Source organism: Haliotis rubra, unplaced genomic scaffold (assembly GCF_003918875.1).
Source record: "Haliotis rubra isolate DU_JTF1 unplaced genomic scaffold, ASM391887v1 Scf244, whole genome shotgun sequence".
Classification (NCBI taxonomy): Eukaryota; Metazoa; Mollusca; class Gastropoda; order Lepetellida; family Haliotidae; genus Haliotis; species Haliotis rubra.
Genome location: NW_025766492.1, coordinates 42,784 through 64,717, shown reverse-complemented (window position 1 = coordinate 64,717; position 21,934 = coordinate 42,784). Strand labels below are relative to the sequence as shown.

The 21,934-nt window shown below is 41.2% G+C and overlaps 1 protein-coding gene across 6 annotated transcripts in view; it reads left to right on the top strand.

The window, feature by feature from the left end:
• Positions 1-18,984, top strand: part of LOC124278992 (RNA-binding protein Musashi homolog 2-like) — a 94,107-nt gene extending 75,123 nt beyond the window's left edge. For 2 of the 6 annotated variants that reach the window (XM_046714786.1, XM_046714783.1), the window contains 7 exons: positions 1,670-1,774; positions 5,569-5,712; positions 7,362-7,565; positions 9,387-9,589; positions 11,674-11,732; positions 12,847-14,599; positions 14,642-18,984. In XM_046714786.1, the coding sequence (XP_046570742.1) occupies positions 1,670-1,774; positions 5,569-5,712; positions 7,362-7,565; positions 9,387-9,589; positions 11,674-11,715 (698 nt within the window). In that variant the 3' untranslated portion in view covers positions 11,716-11,732; positions 12,847-14,599; positions 14,642-18,984. The remainder of the gene's footprint in view (positions 1-1,669; positions 1,775-5,568; positions 5,713-7,361; positions 7,566-9,386; positions 9,590-11,673; positions 11,733-12,846; positions 14,600-14,641) is intronic. The other 4 variants (XM_046714784.1, XM_046714785.1, XM_046714787.1 and 1 more) reach the window with 4 other exon arrangements.
• Positions 18,985-21,934: the final 2,950 nt, after the last annotated feature.

Below are 21,934 nucleotides of genomic sequence, written 5' to 3'. Positions count from 1 at the left end.
CCAACCCCTACCCTGCTAAGCTCCCAAGCTGCTCCCTGTTCTGCTTGCTTCTTCTCTGCTTACCTATCCATATGTCAACCTGTGCATGCCACTTTCCACTGTCGACACTCGGATTAACCGTCTATTTTCACACGCTAACCATTTCTGTATGTTTGTATGCCAATGCTTTTGCTAATGCTTTGTGCTTATGCCTGCTTCTAACTGTATAACTGTTCTGTCAAGTTCATGTTTAGAGTATCAATCATTTCTACTCTTCAATTGTAAAACCCTAAATTCCTGTCTACCATTCAAGTTTCTTTATTAGGAAACATTTCATAGACTTTTCCTTTCATTTAATGATATTTTGACAAAGAAATTTCTCTTGAAGAACATTTATGACTAGTTATTCCATTGTTATTTCAAACCTATTGGTCTTAGAGCATGCTGCTCTTTAACTACTTACATGAATCCCATTGGAGCATGCTTAATGTAACTTACTTGAAGATTGTCGAAAGGGAGATAACTGCATGTTCTATGTCTTGCTATGCATGATTGTTTCGGTGTCCACGGCTTCTGCTTTTCACACGTGTGAATCGTTGCCATGGAAACGCCACACCTATCTCACTTCTGAAACATGAGAAACTTTTGAAGGAGATCATTACAAACAACCAACAGCCAATATTATTTCAGTTGGTAAAGTCGAGTTAGCGTGTTGCTTGATTATATTTTTTTTGTATGTTTTTTTTTTCATTTAATAACTATACTTCCTTGACCATCTGTAGACCATGTGTGTATAGAATTACGAGTGTAGAGAGAAGAGGTAGGACCGAGGGTGACCTGCATGACTCCACTCGGGACTCAAGCTGCATGTATTTCTTCAGTTCTGTTTCCAACTTTGACTGCTTAACGTTGCCATGCCGATTGCCTTGCGGGACAATGCATATGTCACAATCTGTGCCTGAATCTCTACTGCCTATCGGATCCCTGCCTGTGTACATACTTAATCTTAACTCTCCAACCCTTTGTCCCAGAAACCATTCGATTGTGATACTGTCATCATTTCAAAGTGTTGTTATTAATCTGCAAGTAATGGATAATGCCATCGTCTGTATACAGTTATGAATTTAATTTGATACTGACTTGCATGGTGCATAGACCTTCTAACTGCTGCATTGGTATGATTGTAATGAGAATATGTGCAGCCATAGTAGATATTCCCCTTGTTTGATTGTGTGTTGTTAGGGAAATATTACGGAATGTAGCATTGAGTTTGGAACTTGCATGAACGTAGCCACAAGAGCTGTGGTCAGGCCTGTGAAATAACAACCCTGTTTATGTAATGCCGTCGAGACAAGCATGACGATACAGGTAGTGACTGGTCTAACCTCCTCCTAGAATAGCCTTCCAACTTCCTCAAGTCTTGAAGAACAAGCATATAGTGCATGTTTCTGTTGCTACTGTGTTGGCAGTGTCCTGGTTGACACTGCACAGGTTTGTTGCGTAATTAATAACAAAACGATATATTAATCAACCATTATTCGTGTCAGTTATCCATTAACCGTTAACACAAAGATTCAAACTTAAAACATAAATATGGATTTGAAGTAATGTCTGTTCTAAATGTTTGTGCGTGTTGTGTAGCGCGTGTGTCATTTCGGCGTGTAGTGACATGTTTCCTCTCTCCCTGCAGGTTACCTTCCTACTGGCTTCCCTGGGTTTGCTGCAGCAGCTGCTTATGGCCGAGGGTTCCCTGCCTTCAGCCCAGCGGGGTACTACTACCCCGGGATGACAACAGGTATGGAGCTGTTGCAACTGGCGTCGTGGTACCCAGAGTCTCATTTAGGATTCTAGATATGGCCTAGTTAAGGCAGCGGGTTGTTGGCCTGTGGCTGACCGCCGTGCTGCTCGGCACAGAGCAATATGTGGAAGGTGCGACTGTTCTTTATGCAAGACGATTTTTAGACATATCAACTCGGGATGAGAGGAAGACGGAACCAGATGGACCCGGCGATGTTGTCCATACGTTGAGTCAATGGTCGTCCTTTGAACGTGGATCTCGTTCCCGATGAACGAACGAACAGTCAGCACAGACCAATCCAGACGACCTCGGGAGACCTTCAACGCTCCATCAGACTAACCCTGTTTAATTATACTACCCCTTTTGCCAAAATTTGCGCTGCTTTAAGATTGTCCCAACGCCAAATAAGGTTGAATTCTCTCTGTTGTCCATGGCTTGCTGTGATCAGACTAATTAAAATACTCAAGCGGTAATCAAGGGATACGATGGAGAGGCCTTTGTGATAAAAACGTGGCATTTTATCAACGCTGTCCCTCAGGGTTCTCCCAACTGTGATACTAGACTATATTCGTGTTGATCAAAACTGTTTCAATATTGAAGCAAAAGCTAATTTATGCAATTTATATCTTTATATTGCAAATTTTGAATATACTATTTATTAATTTTTACATTTATTCTCATCTGCGCAAATCCTGCCGATATAGAGCAGGAAGTGGATATGCATTGTGGGTATGGTTGATGGCGTGTTGAAGGTCTGGCAGTGTTTCCTGCACTCTCTGATACAAGAGTCAGATATTGTGCCAAACGCCTATTCTTTACTGTCTTGATGTAAATGAACCTTTTGTATATTTTTATTATTTTGGCATTTTACGGTAGCCATTGAAGGCTAAGACTGTTTATAATTGGTTGTGTTTGATCTGTAGTCAATTTGGCTTTGATTTTTGACTCCAAAATACTGAATCTCGTTAAATCTGAGTCTCTATGTGTTCCAATGACAATACCAGATAACCTCGTCAAAAGTAGATGATTTGGTTCTTGATCGTCTGAATATTGTTTAGATCTATTTATTATAGATGAAAAGGTTACTGGCCTATTCTTTTCTTTTTTTCTTAGTCAGGTTGATGAGTGGTTCGTACGTTGAAGGACGTCACGTGACCCTCGTCAGTCTGACTTTGTTCAGTAGCTACCGATGCCCAGACTGCATGCACTATATGACTCTGTTAATGTACATAGGATTGTATGTGTTCTGTGAAGACGGTGTGCCTACAACATTGTGTCCTTCACACATACCCGTCTCCAACGTTCCGGCTGTGCCGGACGTCCATCCCACCAATCGACTGTCCTGATACGCCCAGTCATTGGCAGCCTCACTTTCATGTAGATTCTCGGAGAGTAGGCAGTTTACTGGATAGGTCCTAGGATGTAGACATATTGGCCAATCGGATGTTAGCAAGTTAGTTCGAGTTCATGACTATTCCAAATTATCATCCATTTGTACGATGACTAGATTTAAAATTAGACATTTTGAAGTAGGAAAAATACTGTTATCTCCAACCCGAGCAGTTGGATACATGGCATTCCTCTGATTGTCCTACTCAAGGAGCCAGCATTTGAACTGGTATTGGAGCCAGCGATGGAGCCAATATTGGAGCTTGATGTCCCTTCATCCACTGGGTGTGACACACTAGATGAGCAATCAACAAAAATTCTCAAAACATTAAATACCTGTTCATTGATAAGTGATATGGAATTCTGAAACCCATGTCCTGTGGTTTTACTACAATTTGCTATTTTTGATACACATATTTTAACCACAATTAGTTTTCCTCCAAGTAGTCTCTGGTTACATCTACTATGCTACATACAGGCTCATCCTCATTGTGAATGTTAAGACGAAGTCATCCAAAGGACATTTGTGACAAAGAATATTTTCAGGGTACTATATTTTTCCTGTGGTTTTCACAAATAATTAAATTTGTCAAGTCATCGGTACTTACGATCATTTATGTATTCGTGCCACTGCTTAATAAACCCAGTATGTTTACCAATATGAAGCAATAATTACCTCCCTTGAACACATTTCAAGGCAGGCCATGCAGAATCGAACAGTGATAGTCGTGGTGATATGTGTTACCATTTTATTGTTATGTATCGTAGTCCTATATTCAAGTCTAGGTATCACTCACTCTGTGCCAAATCGGCAGTTTTAATGTATGCAATAATATTCCTCATAATTGTGTAGATATTGTTACTAAGTATCCTCTCACCCCTGCAAAGTTAAATAGACCTGACCCTGAGTCCACTCAGTCTTGGTTTACCATTGCTAGTGACACCACAAAGGGCAAGTCTGTTTGATCTGGAGGGGGTTTAAGGATGTAGTGGCCATCAGTTGGATTGTAGTAAAAATGTAGTGTTGTGTATTGCACAGCTTCCAATAGGTCGAAACGTCGCTACCACTATAACCTAGGCTTAACTAGCTGCATAACCAGAACCCATTACACCATCACGATCGTGAACAGCGGTCTGTCGAAAATGGCAAATCTTTGCGTGTTTATTTGTCGAGATGCTAGCCTGAAATTACCTTGTGACTTTTGCATGGCAGCTCTCTGGTTAGGTGTGTGGCTTCGACGGGTGTAGCTAGACGTAGATGTTTAGGCGGTCATCCTCACTCAGTATTCATTATTAACTATTGTGTTCTGTTTTTCCCTTACCTCCATCTGCCGGAACAACGCGATCAGGGTTACATTTATGACGTATCTGATTCCGGCAGCCTAATTTACCCTATTTTTGAATGTAAGTTATTTTAACATGGCAAAAGTTTTAAACTGAGATCTTTAAGTCTTAAGAAATTAATCTTTTATTGTAAATATATGTGGAGTATCCACAACTGTTGTTGTACTTGTTGTGTTTGAATATGGAGAATTATGCTGTACACCAGATGCACCATGGGATTGGTAGACAGGCTTTAGCTCTTCCTGTCTGTTTGTTCTGTAGCAGTTATCTCCCTTGTTTCAATAATCTAATGTGGAAAATGCTTTTTTGATGGCAGCACAAATTCAGCATAATATTGCAGCTGGGATGACCTACGCCCTTTGCCGTTTTCTTCCCGAAAGAATGTCTGACTTTTCTGCAGAATAGTTACATAATATCCATGTCCTATATCTAAGTGGAAAGACAAAAGCGCCAACTGTATCCCTGGCTCATGGCTTCTTCTTGAAGATGTCTGCCATTGGTAGTCTACCAGTCGCATGGTGCTCTGTTCTGGATTATATGACTTTCTGTGCCAAGATCATGTAAGTGCTAATGTCTAGCCCATCTCAGAAGCCTAGACATACAAACATTGTGGGTATTCGTGTGACTGAACATACGTACGCAAGTGAGCGAGCGAGGGAGGTTGCCATCTGCCGACCTTGACCTTGTCGGCTGGTCATTCGATGAGGTTACTACCAGAGTAGAGAAGTCCCTATAGACCATGCTACATTCTTCACATCACCATTCATCAGCTGTGATGGATTGAATGAATTTTTGAATAAAGAGTTTCATTGGCACTATATCTTGACCTTGTGATTTCTGTGTCCGACCTTGGTCAACAATGGATTACCTCCCTTCATTGTACCTCCTGTTGCATAATGCCAACTCGAATCAGTCCACAGCCCATGCCCTCCTTCTTAGAGTGACGAGTAGTGTTTGCATGAGTTGTTTCTATTGAGGCTGTTTGTTTGTTTGCAAGGCGATTTTTGAGGTGATTAACAGCCATTTATTAGTTACACGTGTTTATTTGTCACATGCAGGATTGAACACTACAGCTGCTGCTGCCGCTGCCCTCAGTCTTGGTCCAGCGGGCGTGGCACGTAGTGCGCCTACATCCCGTAGTTCAGTGACTGCTTGTGTCTCCCCCGACTCATATCTTGGTGCAATTACCGGTAGATCACCGGGTAAGCCGCCTCTGCAGTCTTACCTTCTCAGTCTCACTCTAGCTGGTTGCAGTTTTGCCTTAGTGGTTTGTAAGAGGTGTTGTGATTGGCCGGTCTTCTGTGCCAGACCTGACTAACATGCCCTCATGGGAAGATGTGTTTGCATTGCACGTTATGTTTTAAGCTTTACTGTTTTAAACCAGTTGATTTGCTTTTGTCTTGGCCAGAGTCTGATCTTGCACAAATTTATTTGTTGCACATTACAGTGTGTCTTTTATCACCCCATTTAAATTCCCCCATTATTTTTTTCAAGGAATTTTCTTAATGTTCCTGTGAATGGTTTTGGCATCTTCAGTAACAGTTCCTGAACCCTGAAACTGACCTTGAACTTGACCCCTATAACTAAACCTTGAACTTGACCTGTTCGAATTGTCTCGGCCATGAAGAAGCATGCCTGGTTCTGGGACGTGTTTCATGAAAGTAGGAGTCTTTTTTTCATGTCACAGAACTGCCCCTAGAAGATTATCATTCTATTTTGCCTTGGTGTGATCATATGGTGGTGATATTAATGCGTTCCCTATGTTTGAATACTGAACACTTGTGTGATGTGCCATATATGTGTGTATCACCCGCCTAGCTAGCCAATAGTCTTACAGCTTCTCATTAACCGGGTGCCATGGTACATGGTGGTGTCATTAAATACCGTTGTATAGTAGTTTTAACTTTCTTGCACACTTCTTGCATACCATTTATATTGTTTTCAAAATGATAGCTTTCAAATTTGACAAAATTTGGCTGCAAATTTTGTCAAGTTACTGTTTTTGAGGTGTTTGTACGAGCTTTTATCTCATGTTATTTATGAGCTCAGGATCACATTGTACATTGTTATTATCAATATTGTGTTGATTTTGTAAATACTGATTTGTAATTTAACAAGATGTGTTCAATGTTTAACACCTTCCCATGTGCTTTTGCCATTAAAAACCAATGGCTCTTGTAACTGGGTAATTGTGAAATAAATCCAATTTTGGTGGTCTGCCAGTCGTGGTTTCCCTGGAGTTGCGTCCCCTGCATGTCTGGTATTGTCACGCACACCTCACTGCCTGCTTGTAGTAGCATAGAGAACTGACGACTGTCTGCATGATGTCGTCTGCTAAAAAATCCGGCTCATTTTCAAGCCAATATTATGCTACCATGTATTCTACTAGGTATCATGATCCTTGTTCAAATCTCAAAATTTCTCACTAGAATAATATGCCTACTCTCATCACAAAGCTATGATGATGTCGCCATTTTTAGTTTGACCTGCATGGTCAAACTTTCATGCATGCATGGGTGGATGCGATTGGTTGTAGCCACCTGATGCATGCAAGGCCTCATCTGATTGGCTGTAGTTGTGTAGATGTAGAATTAGTGTGCTGTGATTTTGTCTAGACTGCTGGACCAGCCCAGGGAAGCCAATATGTTAAATCAAAAATCAAAAACTTGATTCCAATGTAAGGTCTTTCTTCAGTATACAAGAAGGACTTTTCATTCTTTGAAACTGATGAAATGTCTTTAAAAATCTTAAAGGTCTTTCTTCGACAAAAAGAAAGATTTTTGTTTGTTTGAAATAACTGAAGCCATTTTTGGACCAATCAAATTGAAGTATTTTCTTGTTGTCCTGCTAGGCTTCCCTGGTTATGGCTACTTGCCTGTCCCCGCCACCCCTGGTGAACGAACCACCTCCCCGGCCATTTACGCTGACTTTGGTGCTGGCCCTCCCAGTCAGCTGACTGCGGCTGGCATCCAACGGAGTGAGCCTTCGCCCATTCCTATATCGAGCTCGCCCATCCACCGTGACCCAGGTTCCCTGCATCGTAGTTCTGGAATAGGTGGGTACTTCCAGCCATATTGTCCTTGACAGCTAGTCGCTCATCTTAACATGCTTGTCTTTTGTAATAATCTCATCCGTAGTGAAGTAAATTTGAAAAAGAAATCATGAATAAGTTGATATGAAACTTGTGGAACTTGCCAAAAAGATTTTTTGTTACAGATGAATTCGTGTTTCAATACTTGTGGTAGTCGTCATGATCATTTGCGCATATATGTTAGCGAGTACCTTCTGGTGTCAGCATGGTCCTTACGTGACTAAATGTGAATTTAAACAATGGTGTTGACATCAGTAAGTATTACCCTTTTGTCTAGATAATGCAGTTGCTGGGGAAACAGAAACTTATGATGTATTTTAAAATTTTGCATATTTTAATAAATTTGCATATTTTAAATGACATTTCAAGGTTTGGAATAATATTTTTTTCGCGGGTTCGGTCATAGTGATATACATGTTTGTTCAGATGAACTATTCAAAATTATGTGAAAATTGTTTGCTTTTTTAAAAATACTATCCCTGGGGATAACAATATGCCTGTTGCCATGTTGAGTGTTTTGCTCCCAGCTTGTTTGCATGCATGCTATGTTTACTGTACGGTCTGTCTGCTCCTTGTCCTTCTGTAGCCAGAAACACTAGATGTAGAAATCACTCGGAAGAAGGAAGTAGGTCTCCTATATCTCTGTGGTTAGCTCTGCAGCTTATACAAGTAGGAGGTACCATGCCAATCTCATCGTCATCTGGATGAAGACGTACTTGTCTGTCTTCAATATTCATCATTGTGTTTCATTCCAACAGTTTTGGGAGATTTTGGCCGACGATGACTCAAAATTGAATCACAAGAATGTTGAAGGTGGAGCGTGTACATCCTTCTGGTTTTACATAGCGGACAGCACATACACAACAACACTAGTCCCTTGGTCTGTTTCATACTTTTGGATGGGGGTAATATTGGCTAGCTGTGTCAGCCTTTTCAGTATTCTTGTACCTCAAGGTTGTCATGAAGTGTTAAAGTCATATTCTGGAGATGCTGAATAAACTAATATCCATTGCTGAAAATTATGCGAATTTGTGATAAAGTTTGAACACAATTTGGATTTTTGACTCTTTAAAGCCTATTTTTGCTCTCTTTTGTTCCAGTCAAAATTGAAGTTAATTGAGATAGTGTAAGATGATGCTTCTAAAATTAACATGTGATAGGCAGATGTGTATGAAGATCTGTGTATCCGTAGTTGTGTCTGTGCTGATCCCCGAGTAGACACGAACATGCAGACAAGATTGTTCTACAGACGGAGAACACACACGGAATGACCTGGAGATCGTCTTACAGAGATTATTACACACTCTGAATGTTATAGGACATGCGCTCATTAGTTCCACAGTCCTTCCAACGAAATATGGATGTAAGCGTAGAGACACAACAAATCTGTTGTGGACTTCTTTGTAGATGTTAACGCAATATAGTGACCAGGCTTCACTCACTCACTTAAACACTTAGCATCACAGAAGCAGACATGGGCAGCTTGGACCGATCCTACAGAAAACATGTCTGGTTATTCAACACATTTTTATAAATATTGTTACAGCTAATGTATACTTGTTACGAGTACATCATCCCCAATGAAATAGTGAAAACTGTCCGACCTTGACATTGCTGTGCCGGACTTTCCTCGTGTAGGAGATGTTGATCAACTCGAGATCGGACACAACCAGTGTTGACGCAGTCTGCAGACCAGCGATTGGCCGAACTTCCTGTTCCAGGTGTCACATGGCCTAGAATATTTTGGGAGGGAGACGATGTTTGCTATTTTGTTATTTGTTTCAGCAGCAGCTGCGACAGCTGCTATGATCAACAACTTTGGCGCCCAGGCGTTCCCAACAGCCACTTCGCCAAGCAGTCGCTCGTTTCCCCCGGCTAACAGCCCTGGACCTATAGATCTGTACACCTCCGGACAGGAGGCCCTGAGCTATGTTCAGGCCACTAGCCCTCAACCCTCGGCTTTTGGGCACAACATTGCCGTCAGTCGGGTAAGTCATTACATGGATGTGCAGCTTCACTTGCTTATTAACAAAAGCAGACATGGGTTTGAGAATTCTGACAAAGCCATTTTTCTGTGATAATGTTATTTTTGTGTACATTTTTGTAACTTCGTGAATCTGAGTCTCATTCCTCAAGTCAGGCTGCTAACTGGGAGCCATGGATTTACAGATCTTCTATAACATAGTTTAATAAATTCCCTGCACCATTATTTGATTTTTCCATTGTGCTTTCACCAATCTCAGCCAGTGTGATTTGAATGGTGGTGGTGTGGAGTGTTCAGAAACATGATGTGGGGATAAATATTACATTGTCCGACAGTGTTTCGAGAACACTTCAGTTCGGAGTTGATGAGATGTACTGAAACACCCAATACACCAGAAGCAGATCACTCGTATTCTTTTGTTTAGTCCAAGAGCGTCACTTGAGTCTTGGCACTAGTATCAGGAGCACAGGGGGCATTGTCTAGAGTCTTGGTACTAGTATCAAGAGCACAGGGGGCACTGTCTTGGCACTAGTATCAGGAGCACAGGGGGCACTGTCTAGAGTCTTGGCACTAGTATCAGGAGCACAGGGGGCACTGTCTAGAGTCTTGGCACTAGTATCAGGAGCACAGGGGGCACTGTCTAGAGTCTTGGCACTAGTATCAGGAGCACAGGGGGCACTGTCTAGAGTCTTGGCACTAGTATCAGGAGCACAGGGGCACTGTCTAGAGTCTTGGCACTAGTATCAGGAGCACAGGGGGCACTGTCTAGAGTCTTGGCACTAGTATCAGGAGCACAGGGGGCACTGTCTAGAGTCTTGGCACTAGTATCAGGAGCACAGGGGGCACTGTCTAGAGTCTTGGCACTAGTATCAGGAGCACAGGGGCACTGTCTAGAGTCTTGGCACTAGTATCAGGAGCACAGGGGCACTGTCTAGAGTCTTGGCACTAGTATCAGGAGCACAGGGGGCACTGTCTAGAGTCTTGGCACTAGTATCAGGAGCACAGGGGCACTGTCTAGAGTCTTGGCACTAGTATCAGGAGCACAGGGGCACTGTCTAGAGTCTTGGCACTAGTATCAGGAGCACAGGGGGCACTGTCTAGAGTCTTGGCACTAGTATCAGGAGCACAGGGGCACTGTCTAGAGTCTTGGCACTAGTATCAGGAGCACAGGGGCACTGTCTAGAGTCTTGGCACTAGTATCAGGAGCACAGGGGCACTGTCTAGAGTCTTGGCACTAGTATCAGGAGCACAGGGGCATTGTCTAGAGTCTTGAGTCTTGGCACTAGTATCAGGAGCACAGGGGCATTGTCTAGAGTCTTGCACTAGTATCAGGAGCACAGGGGGCACTGTCTAGAGTCTTGGCACTAGTATCAGGAGCACAGGGGGCACTGTCTAGAGTCTTGGCACTAGTATCAGGAGCACAGGGGGCACTGTCTAGAGTCTTGGCACTAGTATCAGGAGCACAGGGGGCACTGTCTAGAGTCTTGGCACTAGTATCAGGAGCACAGGGGGCACTGTCTAGAGTCTTGCACTAGTATCAGGAGCACAGGGGGCACTGTCTAGAGTCTTGCACTAGTATCAGGAGCACAGGGGGCACTGTCTCCCTCTGGTACTGATGCTGTTTCTTGGGGCATGACGGAACAAATGGTTGACACAGAATCTCTTCATGTCAGGTCCCTTTTCAGATTGTAAAAAGTATGAACTATGAAATGTTTCGGTTGAAAATTGAACGGAATTGAATCAGTATTTTCATGTGGCCAAATCATAACCCAAATTTTCGGCTTCTAAACATGAACTTGCTCTTTATTCTCTCTTTTTTATACTGACTTAAAAATGAGTCGATGAACTTTTGATAAATGCGAATTTCCAAATACACCTGTCCTTACCTCAGAAATGTATTGTGATAATTGTCCAATTTTATACAACCTAGCAATACATGTTGAGGGGTTAGATCTGTGCACAGACTCAGCACTATGTGTTAGCTGCTGGTGTGTTGGGTGTCAAATGTCTGTGTGTCTGTGGTTCACTGTACGTTTACTGTACCTTTACTGTACGTTTACTGTATGTACCAACTGTTGTTGTCCCCAGGGGCCTCTGATTGCGGCAAGCTTCCAAAATGGCTACCATTGAGGTGTCGCTCCTACCAGGTACTATATGCCAGGATGATCTCATCCTGTAGCCTAGCAACCAGTCACTACTAGAGTAGTCAGAACCAACTTGCATGCATTTGTTGGACTTTAACCTGTACATGAAATCAAGTAAGAGTGCATGAGGCACTGCAATGAATGGTGTTGAGGTTTATCCCCTGGCATTCCACAGACCTAAGATTTGGGCTTCAAATATCAGCTTGCCTTAATTATTTTTTCTATATACGCTGTGATGCGACTGAAATACTGTTCCGAGCAGTGTGAAACCATACTTTCTCGCTTCAACGAAGTTATGAGTTTTGCGCTATAGTGTAGAGTAAACAGAACTTGCCAATTCTAAACAAACACTAGCACACCTGGGTTATCTCCCTTAATTTTATGATTATCTCCCCTGCATGTCATGGTATATACACACATCCTATCATGGGACAGATGACAAAATAACAGAGGTTGATATCAACTAGTTTGGGCTTACAAAATATATAAATTTGGATTGACAGCTAAATGTGATAAGCTATTGTGTGTAAATTAAGTGTTCATGAATTATTGAACTAAGTTTCAGTGATATGCTTAATATACTGAGCTTGAATATTTGGAGGATATTATGTTGTAGTGAAGACTGAGCAAAGTGTTTCACAATAAATATCCACAAAAATAGTCATTCTTTTTTGGGTTACATGTTCACGAGACTTTTGAGTATGGGTTGTCTGTCCCTGAAGTAGGATGTGTGTTAGAGTAGTCTCCCTTGCTTGATCCCAGTGACTATACTGCTTCCATTCAATAGGTAATTTGTAGATAGAAAACATTTTGTGGCAGTTGAAAAATGTTCATATAAGTTGTTTGGTTTTTTTAAAATCCAAAACAAAATACTGACAAGATATTTGGTATTAATTCTTTTAATCAACAATCCAGATAACAATTTCCTTGAAATGTAAATGATTTTTGTGAATATCCTACAGTTTACATGAATTAGAGGTTAGATTGATGTACATATTCTTGTAGTCAAATTCATTGTTAACATTTTAATCAACTGGTATCATGTGAATTGCATTTAGGAACAAGCTGTTCTCAGGCATTTCTGCTGTAGCTCACCTGTTATCTATGTCCCTTTCAGCCAAGCTTTGGAGCATCCATGCTGACTGGTCAGAATTTTTGAGGTGAAAGACTGAAGTCTTCACCGGCCGCAACAACATGTGGACGATGTCGCTCCGACCAAGACACTGTTGCCAAGGCCTGATGCAACTCTCGTCACTATGACGACTTGACTTTGAGGTCATCCTATACTATTCATGTCATACGTATTGTTCATTGTCATAAGTGGTATTGTAAATATTTTTGCGTAAGGTTAATGATGTTGCCTCTGGTTTTCATTGTGAAATACCCATTTTGGGGTCCTCTTATTGGTTTATTTTCTAATTTTGACTTGTTTTTAACTTGTCTGACGTCCATGTTATAAATGTTGTGTAGATGTAGTTAGCTGTAGACATTGTAGACATATTGCCGAGCTCCGTCATTCATACGCTGACGTGGCTCGTGATCTGAGCTCGTACATACATATGCTGATGTAGATTACCAGTTAACATTTGTTTATTTTGTTTTTTATACCAATTTTTATTGTGTTCATGACATTAAAACCAAGATCTTATATTTTCATGGATTTTTAAAAGAAATGTTAATGTATTTATTTTTAGCATTAGCTGGCTTGTTTTTCGCGAGATGGCACCGTCGGTCGATTTAGATTGGCTGTTGCCAGACTCCACAGCGAGTACTTCCTTATGAAGGTTACTGTTGACTAGGTATTAACGACCCCTGCATTAAGCCTTCGGGCTTGCACAGTTAGATTGTAGAGTAGGAAGGAAGAATTTTCACCTCAAACATTATTTAGATGTTTTTAATTAGTAAGCTACATTTTTGACAAATTTACACTGATAGCAATACAATTGTATAAAGTTGTTATGATGAAACTGTTACTTCATGTTGGTGGGCGTCGCCCTTGTTTATGCAGTGTATATTATAATTTGGCATGTATAATATTCGAATTTTACTCAAATTGGCAGGTCCATACTTATACTATTTTAGCAGTTGTTTTAATGGTTGTTTACAAACATGGACATATTGTGTGATTCTCAACCTTGATGGCGTCGTCTCAGTTCAATTTTACACTTCATAGATTTATCTTCCTCAATCGCTATTTTGCATTATGACTGTTTACAATGTAGCTATTTTTTGCTTTTTCGTTTAACAATTTATTTTTTTAGAAATCCCACCATATAAATTCATTACGAGACGTTTTATTTTTATGCCGTGACATTTCACAACTGCGAATGAAGTCGAAATATTTATGAAATGTTTTTCAACCACTTGTCCAAAACCTGTGTTTTCATCTTCCATCGCTTGAAGTTCCGAACAATCGAAGATCAATTATTTCTCTACTTTTTTTCCTGTTACCATTTTTAACAATGTTTATTTTTCAATTATTGCCAGAGTTTATTTTTATGGAAGGACATTTTACTTAACTACCTAAAGTCTCCCTATGTTGTTTTCGCCCCACTGGAGGAAGTCGTGTCTCGAAACTGCATTCTATCTCCGACTACCATTCCTGACAAAAAGCTCCCTGTCCTCAAACCAGTGACATCCCCAGCATCTGCAGCCCTCAGTCTTGGACTTGACAGTCCTCAGGACTGGACAGTTCCAACAGATGTGGAATCAGTTTACTTAATTTAGAGCTAAAGCTGAGTTTAATGAGTGGATTTGATCATTTACAAGATTACATGTGATTGTATGCAACCTGGGTAAGGTCATTAGTTGAGGACAGATGCTGTGCCACCTATTGCATGTCACCTTACGAAGGTGTTACCAGGTGATAGGTGTTACCAGGTTACCAGATGATAGGTGTTACCAGATGATAGGTGTTACCTTACGAAGGTGTTACCAGATGATAGGTGTTACCTTACAAAGGTGTTACCAGATGATAGGTGTTACCTTACGAAGTTGTTACCAGATGATTGGTGTTACCTTACGAAGGTGTTACCAGATGATACCTTACGAAGGTGGTACCAGATGATTGGTGTTACCTTACGAAGGTGGTACCAGATGATTGGTGTTACCTTACGAAGGTGGTACCAGATGATTGGTGTAACCTGATGACAGTAATTGTATGGCATATGGATACAGGTGTTGCATGCTATCATGGGATGGTTTAAAGGAATGGTAGGGCAGGAAAAAGGTGTACAGGGTATTCATCCCCCTCCCCTCACGACGACAGCGGTCATGTGACTGATCCCAGTCAGCTGGACTACGTCGTGCACCGCTGCTCCCGCTGCTGCAGCGACGTGAACGTCAGGGACTACTGTATGTGTGTAATTATTGCTTCTACTTATATAACACCTACTAGTTGGTTACCTGTGTACAGACCTGGATGTTGTGTCAACGGTAGTGTAGGTTTTGATGTGGTTTTCACTGTTTTTGCACTATTGTGTGTGTAAATAAACCCATGTAGTTTGTAGCTCTATGATCTCTCCCACGATTCAAAAAGTCTCTATAAATGTACAAAAACTACGCAACGAACAAGTTGAACTAGTAGACGTTGAAGTAAGAGGTCACTACTTAGCTAGATCCCCTCACTAGATAAGCAATGTTAGCACCTACAAGATGGCTGCCGTCCGACTGCCATCTTCCAAATGGCATCATATTCATTGCGATGTGGTTGTAACAGGATGTATGTGTGGAGCGTCCTTCCTACTCCATTGTTAAGGAGAGTTGAAGATGGAGGCGTTTGTTACAAGTATTTTATCTGGTTAGTCTATGTTTAATTTGTAAATACTGATTTTTACTGTTTTTACCGAAACTTCGGCAGCACCCCTGATTGTCATCTCTTGGTTGTTATTTTTCGTATATTTAAATGCCATGGACAGAGCGGTCCAGTCTTTTCAATTTGGACCTGTGCCGAGGTTACCATGACGACGGCCACATTCCTCAGGATCTGTAGTTCAATAGTCGTTAGTCGTTAGAGAGGCTCGTTAGCTTCGGTTGAAGATCAGCGCAGTCAGGTCATGCCGTCACTGAAGGTCAAGGTTATGCTGAAGGTCATCTGATGACCTCATTCTTTATTGGCATGTACATTTGTAGACATCGTACTCCCTGGCATTGTATTAGCAAATATATTTAAATTATTGGCACAAAGTTTTAATTAGCTTCGCCATGACATTGGTCATTCAGCCATGTTTCATCAGATACATCGAAATTTCTATACCTTTTGAGATTTTAAATTTAGATAATTATTTAAGCTTTTTTGGGTGGAATATCCGGGTGTACATATGTTGATCATTGAAAGAAGAAAAGCTAGCCATTTTAGCAGATTAGACAGTTTCACGTCACCAGTAATCTGCCGCTTTCTGTGTGTACGAGCTAGAAAGACAAGTAGCTGCTCTGAGCACTATCATGGCCACGGGTTAAACATAGACCAAAATTGATCTGTACATTTTGATCCGAGTAGAGTAGACGATAGTAGAGATGATATCCTTATTGTTCATGAACTAGAACATGCAATAGTTTCTCTTGGATCATTCTAAATTATTCCTTATTGACTATTGAGAGATATTTTATTGAAAGGATGTAATTATTTTGTATTTAATTCTACAGACCCATTACATGACATATCAGTTTTCCAAAGTTGAATTAGGTACGGTGTTAGTTATAACAAGTTGTACTTACAGATCTGAACATAGCTATACATGTGTAGCAGCAGTTCCCTAGAGACTGCCATAAGTCATCCGTCCCAAGTTGATACGTAGCTAGTTACTAGGTAGGAATTGGACATTTTAACTTTTGAAACCAAAGCCTGCGAGTGATGCATTTCAGTGGCAAGTTACATCCAAAGATGCACCTTTGTATTGATTAACATGATGTCTTTGAGAGGATTAAACGACACTTTCGATCACGGAAAGGCATGGAGCATATTTAATTGAGCAGACGTGTCACTTTTGAAATTGACTGATTAGTTGTCACGGAAAGTGTACATAGTCACTGCACAAATGGAAAAGTTGCCCTCAGGTAGTTACCAGTTGCAGTCTTGTATGGAGTGCATCACTAGGATTTGTAGAACATATACACCATCTCTGACATGAGGGGTATGGAATCTCAGTTGTCTCCCCTGATCAAACTTCGTGTGATCTGACATCGCTGATCTGTAGGCTAGCTCTAGGGAGAGGTCAAGGTCACATGACTGCGACCTGGATCGCGTGTATACATAGGATGTCTCGATGACTTCTTACAGTGCTTCGTGTGTACAGAACTAAAGAGTGAGTCTGTATAGAGGTGTTTCATACTGTTATTGTTAAGTTCCTGTTTTAGACAGAGTACATGTCTCTGCAGCTAATACAACCCTGTTATCTTCCCTACAGGGTATCTTGTTTTGTCGGGGAAAACATTTGACAAAGAACATTTATGATTTTATTTCCACCTTGTTGCTACTGCTCTTGTTTAGATTGGAGCAACTATTCAGTGTATCCCAAACCACCAACGATTAAACCACACGATCTCCTGTTGAGGGCAACAACTAAGCTGTGCTATCTACCTCTTGACTCATTCACATTATTTGTAAATAAGACATTGTTCTCGATACACCAACTAACTTGAGCATGTAAAACCCACAACTTGATTGCAACAAGGGAAATGTCCCAGTCCACTAGTTAGAAACTACACAATAGTATAGTATGTACTGAGTTGTCTCCTTTGTGGTGTCACAGTTATCTCCCTTTATAACAGTTACCTAGGAGTAAGGCTTGATTGATCTGGGGTTGTTGCCTTGAACAGGACCTGTTTTGCGGTGTAAGCATTAAACCATCGATTAGCTTACGAGTGATTAGTTGAACTTGTTGCCAGTGCAGTCATGACTGGGGCGATTGTAGCAATTTTTTGTGTGAAATATACAAGTTTATCAAATGATTGGATGTAAATATTTTGAATGTACTACGCAATCAACTCAGTGCTATTGAAGGGACCAGAGACAGCTGCTCACGAAACGGGTCAAACAAGTTTTAGCATTTTAGATTTTAAATTGTTATCTTGCACAATGTATGAAGTCTTCACAATCATGCAATAAAATTTGTTATAATCTTGATAATAGCAATAATTGGTGGGTATCAGTGGACGTTACAGTTGTGATACCACAGCGCCACCTGGCACTGCATCCGTCAGTAGGTCAAGGTCACCCGTAGACATGTGCTCTGTTTATGTGATTTGACCGACCTTGACCTTTGTGTACTGACATGACATGTCGGGCACGGGGCCTGGTCGGAACTTGTTGTAGATATTGTCGGTGAACTCTTCAGTCCCTACACGCACATCCAGAGCCCAGCCAGCAGTACTGACGGGCATAATATCTCACTTTGAATATGGATGGTTTCCAAGGTGACAAGATCTTTGAGATGTAACAGGAAATGAAAAAAATAAAACCCAACTAAGAGTATGATTGAAACAATTATAAAACTGAAGAAAGTAATCCTCTGAACAAATTGAATTGGGAAATACGCCTCTCAACATTTGCTAAGGACCAAAGTAGTCGTCTTTAGTCAAAGATATGGCTCTTTGCAAATGATGTGTAGCGTTAATGAAATTGAAGATTTGACAGTGCTGTTAGTTCATCAAGAATGTAGTATATATTGTTAAATTACTGAATGGTATTTTGGAGCTGGGTGTGAGTGTGGAACACTGATGACTGTTGATCGACGTAGACATTCAGTTGGTAGGCTTTAATCACCTCTAGATTCTCCAGCCTGTGTGAGACACGGTTAGGTGGATGTGGTCGGCCAGGACTACGTTGTCAACAGCGACTCTGCAGTGGCGATGGTGTTGTAGAGGACGTTGCACTAGTCCTGACTAATCACAGCTCCCCAGTCGCCTGTCGTTGTTTAATATAATCTAGCAACTAGGGTAAACTATTATCTTTGAACAATATTGACAAGTGCCAAAGACCAAGCTGACTTAATATGTTTTCGTGTATGTTTAGCAATAGGTATAACACTTACATGTAGCTAGCATCTGGCTCTACACATCAGCTGATGTTGTACCCCTCCCCTCTACCTCCCCTCCCTATGGTGATATCGGCCACTGACATGTACACATCTTGTCCATCGTAACCCATGTATGTCTGACTGCCCAGCCGGCACATTACAGGCCTGTGCCTACTTGTCGTCTGTGGCTCGTGTTTTGTGCACAATTTTTTTCTGAAATAAAAATGGTTGAATCTTTAGTCCTGCCTTGGTTTTGATTTAGAAGATTTTCTTGTGGTTTATGAGAAAATTTTCTTTCGTATGTTGTGAACTTGTTCTGTTTATGTGAAGATACGGATACGGAGCCCACGCGAGCCCACAATATTATGCACGTGCAGGCCCATAAACATGCACATGCACACACCATGCATGCATGCATACATACATTTATACAACCTGAGGTATGTTATTAGTCCCTACCTCACAGCAACCTGTTTGAACAATATTCAATTTGTAGGGCTGCAACCTACAGTGTGTAAATATGACTGCCATCTCACAACCTGTAGTCAGCAATATGGCAGCCATCTCACAACCTGTAGTCAGCAATATGGCAGCCATCTCACAACCTGTAGTCAGCAATATGGCAGCCATCTCACAACCTGTAGTCAGCAATATGGCAGCCATCTCACAACCTGTAGTCAGCAATATGGCAGCCATCTCACAACCTGTAGTCAGCAATATGGCAGCCATCTCACAACCTGTAGTCAGCAATATGACTATATGGCCATCTCACAACCTGTAGTCAGCAATACGACAGACATCTCACAACCTGTAGTCAGCAATATGGCAGCTATGTCACAGCATGTAGTCAGCAATATGACAGTTATATTACAGCGATCACTCACAAACTCACAGCTGATCTCACACTCACTCACAAACTGACAGTTGATCTCGGTCGTGTTTGTGAAGTGATTGAAGCGCAGTGGATTATGTTATTTTACACGCGCTTCAAAGAAGTGAACTTTAAATGAATCACCTCCCTTACACCCACATCAATATCTGTTTGCGTTGAAGACTGATATACTTACATCAAGTATCAAACTCTCAAAACCCAACATATAACAGTGTATCATATATACGCTCCGTTTCCTAAATTAAAAACAAACGCATCAAAGAGAAGAAAATCCTGGATCAGCCCTGACGTGTTAGACAACATTCCGCTGGTGTTGGTGACCTACAGAACGGTTCTGCGTGCGTTCATAAGACGATACAAGACATCATAGACGACTGAAATAAATATACTGAATGGCACTCAGTGTATACACAGTGTCAACCACAATCACATAGTTTTGTACCGTTGTAATTCACCTGTGATAATACGGGACTAAGGCAACTGGTTACAATCACATAGTTTTGTACCGTTGTAATTCACCTGTGATAATACGGGACTAAGGCAACTGGTTACAATCACATAGTTTTGTACCGTTGTAATTCACCTGTGATAATACGGGACTAAGGCAACTGGTTACAATCACATAGTTTTGTACCCGTTGTAATTCACCTGTGATAATACGGGACTAAGGCAACTGGTTACAATCACATAGTTTTGTACCCGTTGTAATTCACCTGTGATAACACGGGACTAAGGCAACTGGTTACAATCACATAGTTTTGTACCGTTGTAATTCACCTGTGATAATACGGGACTAAGGCAACTGGCTACAATCACATAGTTTTGTACCGTTGTAATTCACCTGTGATAATACGGGACTAAGGCAACTTGTTACAATCACATAGCTTTGTACTGTTGTAATTCACCTGTGATGTTACGGGACTAAGACAACTGGTTACAATCACATAGTTTTTACCGTTGTAATTCACCTGTGATAATACGGGACTAAGGCCACTGACTACAATCACATAGTTTTGTACTCTTGTAATTCACCTGTGATAATACGGGACTGAGGCAACTGGTTACAATCACATAGTTTTGTACCGTTGTAATTCACCTGTGATGGTACGGGACTAAGGCAACTGGTTACAATCACATAGTTTTGTACCGTTGTAATTCACCTGTGATAATACGGGACTGAGGCAACTGGTTACAATCACATAGTTTTGTACCGTTGTAATTCACCTGTGATGGTACGGGACTAAGGCAACTGGTTACAATCACATAGTTTTGTACCGTTGTAATTCACCTGTGATAATACGGGACTGAGGCAACTGGTTACAATCACATAGTTTTGTACCGTTGTAATTCACCGGTGATAATACGGGACTAAGGCAACTGGTTACAATCACATAGTTTTGTACCGTTGTAATTCACCGGTGATAATACGGGACTAAGGCAACTGGTTACAATCACATAGTTTTGTACCGTTGTAATTCACCTGTGATAATACGGGACTAAGGCAACTGGTTACAATCACATAGCTTTGTACCGTTGTAATTCACCTGTGATGTTACGGGACTAAGACAACTGGTTACAATCACATAGTTTTGTACCGTTGTAATTCACCTGTGATGATACGGGACTAAGGCAACTGGTTACAATCACATAGTTTTGTACCGTTGTAATTCACCGGTGATAATACCGGACTAAGGCAACTGGTTACAATCACATAGTTTTGTACCCGTTGTAATTCACCGGTGATAATACCGGACTAAGGCAACTGGTTACAATCACATAGTTTTGTACCGTTGTAATTCACCTGGTCGTCACTGTGTGCGGTACCCATGTTAAAACAGCGCATGGTATCTCAGTTGGCTAGCACTAGAATATCGACATAAGCCGTTCAAGTACAGTATCAGCCATAACTCGCATGTACACGCACACACTTGATCGTCCCTTCATAAGTGCTACAAACTTGAAGACGTTACACCCTATTCGAATAGAAGAGCAAGTGAAGGATTTTATGATTCTAATGTTATTTTACATGCGTTTGACTTCCTAGAGTTACCTCCCTTTTATCATAAACGCTACACCACATCCTCAAAGGATCTGTACGCTAATCTGACTGTTTTTCTTCACACTTAGAGTTTGTTTGTTGTTTAACGACGGACTCAGCAATATTCCATGGGCCAGCTATATAGCGGCCGTCTGTAAATAACTGAGTCTGGACCAGATAATCCAGTGGTCAACGCAACTGGGATTTTTACTTATAGTTTGGCATGAAATGCATGTGGACCAGGTTTTTTGTAAATATC